This window comes from Triticum urartu, chromosome 1, assembly GCF_003073215.2.
Source record: "Triticum urartu cultivar G1812 chromosome 1, Tu2.1, whole genome shotgun sequence".
NCBI lineage: Eukaryota > Viridiplantae > Streptophyta > Magnoliopsida > Poales > Poaceae > Triticum > Triticum urartu.
This window is the reverse complement of record NC_053022.1, coordinates 45,282,500-45,291,282: the sequence shown is the minus strand read 5'-3', so window position 1 is coordinate 45,291,282 and position 8,783 is coordinate 45,282,500. Positions and strand designations below refer to the sequence as shown.

General features: G+C 42.0%; 1 protein-coding gene and 1 non-coding gene across 2 annotated transcripts; one reads left to right on the top strand and one right to left on the bottom strand.

The window, feature by feature from the left end:
- The first annotated feature begins 481 nt into the window (after positions 1-481).
- Positions 482-1,639, top strand: LOC125545880 (LOB domain-containing protein 1-like). The gene has a single exon (XM_048709941.1). It carries the CDS (start codon positions 528-530, stop codon positions 1,173-1,175), a length of 648 nt encoding a protein of 215 aa, XP_048565898.1. The 5' UTR covers positions 482-527; the 3' UTR covers positions 1,176-1,639.
- A 5,344-nt stretch (positions 1,640-6,983) lies between these two features.
- TRNAN-GUU lies at positions 6,984-7,057 on the bottom strand. The gene has a single exon. It is a non-coding gene; the product is annotated as a tRNA-Asn (tRNA).
- Positions 7,058-8,783: the final 1,726 nt, after the last annotated feature.

The window sequence follows — 8,783 nt, the reverse complement described above, 5'->3', positions numbered from 1 at the left end:
TTTTCACAAAAGAAACACTACCAACTCGTGTTTTTCCAAAATCTAGTGCAAACCGTCTACTCGTTATTAATAGGTGGTCCAAATTAGAATTATCTACTCCCTCCATCTCAAAATGGTTTTTTTACACAACAGAGGGAATATTTATTTAGAGATGTGCAAAGCTCAAATATGTTCAATCTAATCCACCGAGAAATAGCAAATTACTTTGTCAACAACTCCTAATACAGACCCTCCTAAAAACCACAAGTACACCTAGCTTCTATTCTTTCTCAGATTTTTTTTAAGTTGTGTAAAATAACTATTTTTGAAGTGTAGAAAATGTATTTTCCACGAAAAAAAAATAAAGGGCTCCGTGCAGCTCGATCGGCCATCAAATGCACTTTCCGCAACTACACCTAGCTTCTACTCCTAGCTTCCCCACACCGATCGACACCCTATATATACACCGCACCAACGGCGACAGAATTCCGCAACCAGCTAGCTCAGCTCAGCTCCAAGTGAATCGAGCTCGCGCGAACCGATCGAACATGGAGTCGTCGGGCGACACGGCGCCGTTGCACTCCTCACCGACCCCGACGTCGCCGCCGGCAATGGCGACGGGGGCGGCGGTGGTGATGAGCCCGTGCGCGGCGTGCAAGATCCTCCGCCGCCGGTGCGTGGACCGCTGCGTGCTGGCGCCCTATTTCCCACCCACGGACCCCCACAAGTTCGCCACCGCGCACCGCGTCTTCGGCGCCAGCAACATCATCAAGCTCCTGCAGGACCTGCCCGAGGAGCAGCGCGCGGACGCGGTGAGCAGCATGGTGTACGAGGCGGCGGCGCGCGCGCGGGACCCCGTCTACGGCAGCGCCGGCGCCATCTGCCAGCTCCAGAGGCAGGTCGACGGCCTCAAGGCGCAGCTGGCGCGCGCGCAGGCCGAGCTCGCCGCCGCCCGCGCCCACCACGCGCACCTCGTCGCGCTGCTCTGCGTCGAGGTGGCCACCGCCGCCGCCACGCCTCCGCAGGACGCCTACTGCACCGGCGGAGGCGGATCACAGACCCAGCTCGCCGCACCGCCTGGTGTAGGCTCCGCGCACGCGGACGCGCTTTATGTCGTCGACGGCGGCGCGGTGGGCGGCGGCGGCATCATGCAGGCCGGGCACGTCGGCTGGGCCGACGAGCCGCTCTGGACATAAGCGCGCGCAAGCTGGCGCGCACTGGATGATAACTGGCCAACTGCTACTACGTACGCATGATTCGTGTGTAATTACTAGTGCTACATTTTACTTAACTGGGTTAACCAAAGGGTTGACCTGCTTGATGAATTTGTTGGAGTTTCAAGATGGAGGAAGATCGAGTTTGTTTTGTTTTGTTGCAAAAATACTACTAGTACATAGAATAAAAAATTCCGTCATGTTGAAGTTCCAACAAGTTCTGAGAAGTCCTAATCGAGACGGAAACTTGTATCCTTGCCTTCTTCTGCAGTTGTGAAGAAGGATGTGGTTGGTTCTCTTGTGTGATGTTAGGTCAAATTGCATTTCTATCATGAACAAATGCATGTCATTTTCAAGAAGAGTATATTTAGTTCTCTACAACTCCATGTAATAGTGATTGTCCATTTCACTATGAATTAGAGAAATTAACTTAGCGTGAATGGGAAATTCTTTGTTTTGTCTAATATACGTCATGTGGAGTGCTTTTTATCTGGTGAACTTGATATCAGCTTGATTTTGATATATTGTTCTACGAGCACTTAATGAATCGGCATCCCTTTATTTGCTCCCAAAATAACCAGACAAATTAGACAATAACATGATTTTTTTTCCCGTCCAAACAACATGATGGAAGTTTCTCAAGAAGCTAGCATTCGTTGATTCAAATTAAAAAAGTAAATTACAAGTACTATAGATGAAGAACTATGTTATTTCTCTTGACTTCTTCGTATGCAGAAAATGAGATGAGGAAGCTCGATGCATTTCTCTATGTTCTTTTCCTCAAACCGTCTTCACTATCCTTTTCCGAAAGAAAAAAACAACTTCATTATCAATCTGTCTTTGAGTTTGACCGAGAGAGTTGAACGAGCAAATGGTAATTATTAGTATTAGTGTGAGGATGAGAGAAAGGAAGACATGACTTAGGGCTTACGAAATATAGGCAAGAATTTGGCGGTATATAAGGTTGAACGAACATTTGTAAGCGATGCATTATTAATCTAGTTAGTGTTAGATGCCACGAGCCTAGATTGTAGCCAATTATGAATGTATTGCAAAGGAGTTACTCCCTCCTTCCATCTATATAGGGTCTAATGCGTTTTTCGAGGCTAATTTTGATCAAATATTAAAGTAATAATATATGACATGCAACTTACACAAAGCACATCGTTAAATTCGTGTGTGAAAGGAGCTTTCAATGATATAATTTTTACATTGTGCATGTCATGTACTATTAATCTTGTTAATAGTCAAAGGCGGTCTTAAAAAACGCATTAGGCCCTATATAGATGGAAGGAGAGAGTAAAAGAAACCGCTTGTGATATGGACAATTTCATAGTCGGTTCTCTTATAGAGCAACAATGATTTTTTTTTCACCGATGGCTTGGAGAAAAAACATCTACTATTAACTCTTGAGGATCTCCGCCTAATGTGGGGTACTAGTTTATCGAAATGTGGTGTCCATCACTCATGAGGATCTCCGCCTAATTAAGCTATACAAGTAGAATCAATTTTTGAGTTGTGTGTGTGTGGACGCTTTTTCTACGGTTTTCGGCGTTGTCCCTTTGCATGCATATTTGTAACACTACATTTCGTGCACCCACCCATCTCTCGAAAACAAAATAAAAGGCATGGTTTAGTATTTTAAATAACAATTTCATGCATGATGTGTGCATATCTATAGTTGAGATGGTAGAGAAATATACCAAATCAAAATTCGTTCAATGGTTCACGAATCTGGGAAAAGGTTGGCTCAACTGAAGTTGGACCTGACACCATAGTAATTAGAGATGGCACCCTGTGCGTTGCTGTGGGAATCAGTTACAATTATTTCAATGAGGTTTTGCTGTATGAAACATTAGTATTTAGATTATAAATGTGAGAACTGGAACTAAAATGTAGTACATATAATTTATAAATTATTTAATAGTTGTTAAATATTTATTCAATTTTAGTAGTATGCATGGTGCATTTTAAAGGCGGAACTTTTTCGTGCATGGTTGACATGGTTGCATTAAAGATATGTCTTTTTTCATGCATGGTAACATGATGAGTTGGCATAGTTGCATAGTGAGAGAATTGAAATTAGTGAGGATCAACTATATTTTAGAACTACACAGTAGTAATTAGCTAGTACGATAATGTGTATGCGGCTTGGAATATTGTGCGGAATGTCAAAACAGCTGAAGATGTACTGTAAACAACTAAATGCCCCTTTTAGCCAAAATCCCCTGCTCAGCCATATCTCCACCGCACACATTGGCTATTTTCTTACCATTTGCCAAACCAGCTGATGGTCTAGATGCCACAGGTATGAAAAGGAGCTGCTCTTAGTCAAAGTTTTTCACACAAATTTCCAAAGTGTTTTCTGTCTGAAGTCTGAACATCACCAGACACTTAGCCAGGGTGTCAACTGGGGCCGGTCAGTGTCTCCTCACAGAGGAACTTTTAAAGAACAAACCAGCGCTTATCATGGGTCAACGTGAGGTTTAAACCAAATGTATCTGAACTGAAGAAAGAACCAAAGAATCCAAGGAAATCTCTAATGGGCTCCTCCTACTTCTACCCTATTTGTCTGGAACAGATAATCCGGACAAAACCGGGCCTCCAACGGTCTCTCCTATTCCGACTTGAACAGTTTGGACTGTCAAGAATCCCCCACATGATGTCAATTTTTTTTGAGCGGTAAACCAACAATTTTTTAGATAGTAGCAAGGTTTACAGGAATAATGAGGGGATCCTAGGGAATCCCCAGCCACACATGGCGACCAGAAACTAAAGAACTAGAAAATTTAGCAAGACTATGGGCTTCACAATTCGATGATCTCCCTTCAAAAATGATATCACATGTAGCAAACTCTTTTGCCCGCGATACAATCTCCTTCACAATAACCGAGTGCCTCCCTTTGGTTCCCATCCTGATGTCCGAGACCGCTGCCTTAGAATCACACACAATCACCACTTTGTAAGCCCCGAGATCAAGTGCAAATGAAAGTCCCTCCCGGCATGCCAACGCTTCAAGGATAGCCGGATCAGTAATTCCGGAGACAACAAGTGCTGAGGAGCCCATAAAAACTCCACCGCTATCTCTGCAAACAGCTGCTGCAGCACCTCTATCACATGTTCTGGAGAAACCTCCATCTACATGAATCTTTACAAACCCAACAGAAGGCGCCTTCCAAGGTTGTCGTGAGTTTGCAGCCGGCATACTTGGTGCTGAACTGATTGTAGCCGGCCTTCTCAACGCCTCTAGCTCCGCAATATAGCTCATCACGAACGAATGGATAGCATGCAGACTCTCTAATATACCCTCATGGATTGCCTTCTGACGAGCTGACCAAATCGACCAGGGTGTGACAACCATCTCCGTGAGGATTAGGGGGCATCCGGACTGTCGCCACATAGGCCCAACAGCACAGCTCCACCCACAAACTCCTTTTATCCCCGGTCCTTTCTTTCTCACTTCTCTCTTGCCCGCCCTGCCGCTGACCCGTGCCCTCCCCTAGCGCCCACCCAACTCTTGCCGCCATCCCGCAATAAGGTCCGCTCACAAGCTCCAAACCGGCCAATCACAGATGGAACCTAACTTCAAAATTTTAGTATTAAAAAATTCTTTTGGATACAAATGTAATTGTATAATTTTCATTACATATAACCCATATTTTAGTGGCTAAATTTGTAGTCGAATTTGCGCGCCTTCTTTTAGTTGGAGGGAAAAGTTATGGAAAAAACGCTAGAAGGAGCGTACCAATCACAGCTTGAACCTAACTTAAATTTTGACCATTGAAAAATTCTATCAGATAGGAATGTAATCATATACTTTTTGTTACATATAGCCCACATTTAGTGGCTAAAATAGTCAAACTTGAATCTCAAAAAACTTGTGCACCGTCTTTTCTTGGTCAGAGGGGAAAATTATAAAAACTAAAAACCCGCTAGAAGGAGCGTACTAATCACACCTTGAACCTAACTTAAAAATTAACCACTGGAAAATTATTTCAAATAAAAATGTAGTCATACAATTTAGTGGCTAAATTTATAGTCAAACTTGAACCTCAAAAAACTTACGCGCCTTCTTTTCTTTGTCGGGGGGAGAGGGGGGGGGGGATTAATTTGAGTACAATATAATCTCACTCATATTTTAGTAGCTTTTATAGTCAAAGCTTCATCCTCCAAAAACTAAGCTAGAAGGGAATAAAATTTGAAAATAAAAATGTAACGCTAGAAGTAGGGCATACTAATCATAGTGTGAACCTAACTTAAAAAGATACGACCGAAAAATTAATTTGAATGCAAGATAATCCACATTTTTGTGGCTAAATTTATAGTCAAGCTTGAACCTCCAAAAACTATTTCAAAAACTCTGGAAGGGAATAAATTTTTAAAATTTAAAAAAATAACGCTAGAAGGAAGTCGTACTAATCACAGTGGGAACCTAACTTAAAAAGGTACCATTGATAAATTAATTTGAATACAATATAATCCATATTTTAGTAGCTTTTATAATCAAAGCTTCAACCTCCAAAATCTGAGCTAGAAGGGAATAAAATTTGAAAATAAAAATTAATGCTAGAAGCTTTTATAATCAAAGCTTCAACCTCCAAAAACTAAGCTAGAAGGGAATAAAATTTCAAAATAAAAATGTAACGCTAGAAGGAGGGCATACTAATCATAGTGTCAACCTAACTTAAAAAGATACGACCGAAAAATTAATTTGAATGCAAGATAATCCACATTTTAGTGGCTAAATTTATAGTCAAGCTTGAACCTCCAAAAACTATTTCAAAAGCTCTGGAAGGGAATAAATTTTGAAAATTAAAAAAAATAACACTAGAAGGAAGTCGTACTAATCACAGTGGGAACCTAACTTAAAAAGGTACCATTGATAAATTAATTTGAATACAATATAATCCATATTTTAGTAGCTTTTATAATCAAAGCTTCAACCTCCAAAATCTGAGCTAGAAGGGAATAAAATTTGAAAATAAAAATTAATGCTAGAAGCTTTTATAATCAAAGCTTGAACCTCCAAAATCTGAGCTAGAAGGGGATAAAATTTGAAAATTAAAAAACAACGCTAGAAAGCTTGAACCTCCAAAATCTGAGCTAGAAGGGAATAAAATTTGAATACAATATAATCTGAGCTTTTATAATATAATATAATTTAAAAAGGTACCATTGATAAATTAATTTGAATACAATATAATCCATATTTTAGTAGCTTTTATAATCAAAGCTTCAACCTCCAAAATCTGGGCTAGAAGGGAATAAAATTTGAAAATAAAAATTAATGCTAGAAGCTTTTATAATCAAAGCTTGAACCTCCAAAATCTGAGCTAGAAGGGGATAAAATTTGAAAATTAAAAAACAACGCTAGAAAGCTTGAACCTCCAAAATCTGAGCTAGAAGGGAATAAAATTTGAAAATAAAAATTAATGCTAGAAGCTTTTATAATCAAAGCTTGAACCTCCAAAATCTGAGCTAGAAGGGGATAAAATTTGAAAATTAAAAAACAACGCTAGAAAGCTTGAACCTCCAAAATCTGAGCTAGAAGGGGATAAAATTTGAAAATTAAAAAAAAAAACAACGCTAGAAAGCTTGAACCTCCAAAATCTGAGCTAGAATAAAATTTGAAAATAAAAATTAATGCTAGAAGCTTTTATAATCAAAGCTTGAACCTCCAAAATCTGAGCTAGAAGGGGATAAAATTTGAAAATTAAAAAACAACGCTAGAAAGCTTGAACCTCCAAAATCTGAGCTAGAAGGGGATAAAATTTGAAAATTAAAAAACAACGCTAGAAGGAGGGCTCGAACCTCCGACCTTGTGGTTAACAGCCACACGCTCTAGCCATCTGAGCTATTCCAGCAACACGTCCAATTACAATTCGCTACACTATATTACATTTGAACATCAAACAGTAGGTCCCGTGACACAATAATCCGAACAACAATTTCATGCGCCACATGTGCATATACGTGCATTGTTGAGACGGTAGTAGGAAATATGTTAAAAATTGTTTGGCACATGAACCCTTCGGTAAAAGGTTCGAAAGAACTGGTGTCGGACCTGACATATCTACGCCAACGGATTATTGTCCGGATTGTCAAAACAGCTGAAGCTGCACTGTAAACAACCAGACGTTCTTGCTTATCCCGAAATGCCCTGCTAGTGCTATGCTACACCGCCACCAAGACGATTTCTTCAGCATTTGCCTAACCGGCTGATGAGCTAGATGCCACAGGCATGGAAAGGTACTACTGCTTTTAGTCAAAGTTCTTCGCCAAAATTCCCAATGGTTTCCTGTCTGAAATCTGAACATCACCAGCCACTTAGCTCGCAGAAGAATTTTTAGAGGACAAGCCAGCGCTCATCATGGGGCCAACGTGAGGTTCCAGCACAAGATCGAACCCAAATGTGTCTGAACTGGGGAAAGAATCAAAGAGTCTTGCCCCCCACCCCACAATTCCTGAACTAGCAAGCTGCTACTTTCTAGCTCCTGTCTCATCCTTCGTTCAGAGCAAATGTGTGTCTCTGCCTAGAATCATCTGGTTTAGTTGGGTCCTGGGGAAGTCTCTTTCTACATGACAATAGTCAGCTGAATGTACTTTCTTCTGCTACCCGAGTCATTCCATTCTCACTTGCAGGCATGATTGGTTGACGCGTGGTAAAGTGACGGCCTAATCATAGGCATTCTAGAACCTTATGGAGGGGAGCAAGAACCAAATCTGTGCCATGATGCTTTCCCACTGGATTTGGTTTTCTTTTAGCTAGAACCATTAATCTTTGCGGAGTGCTTCGGTACAACCCCCCCCCTAAAACGTATAGTGGGTAGTATGGTAATTTCACATTAGGATATAGGAATACCCATCCGACGCCGTACGTCGCGCGCGACGTCGTACGCCCGCCCGCGTATACCGCACCCGTCGTTGTATGCCCGCCCGCCCGCGTACCCGCACCCGTCGCCGTACGCCCTCACGTCTCGACGTTGGCGTCGACAGTTGTTGGAGGAAAAAAAAAGACACGGTAGCCGCCGACGCCCACCGTTGAAACCCTGAACCCTAACGCATCCACGCCGTCTCCATGTTGGCCCCTGAAAGGATCGATATGGTTGACTAGAGGGGGTGAATAGGCAACTAACAATTTTTAGCTTTTCTTTAGCAATTTAAACTTTGCATCAAAGTAGGTTGTCTAGATATGCAACTAGATGAGCAACCTATATGATGCAACACAATAGGAACACAAGCAAGCAAGATATATGAAACAAATAAGCTACACAAGTAAAGGCACGAGATAACCAAGAGTGGAGACGGTGGAGACGAGGATGTGTTGCCGAATTCCTTCCCTTTGAGAGGAAGTACGTCTCCGTTGGAGCGGTGTGGAGGCACAATGCTCCCCAAGAAGCCACTAGGGCCACCGTAATCTCCTCACGCACCCTCACACAATGCGAGATGCCGTGATTCCACTATTGGTGCCCTTGGAGGCGGCGACCGAACCTTTACAAACGAGGTTGGGGCAATCTCCACAACTCAATTGGAGGCTCCCAACGACACCACGAAGCTTCACCACAATGGACTATGGCTTCGCGGTGACCT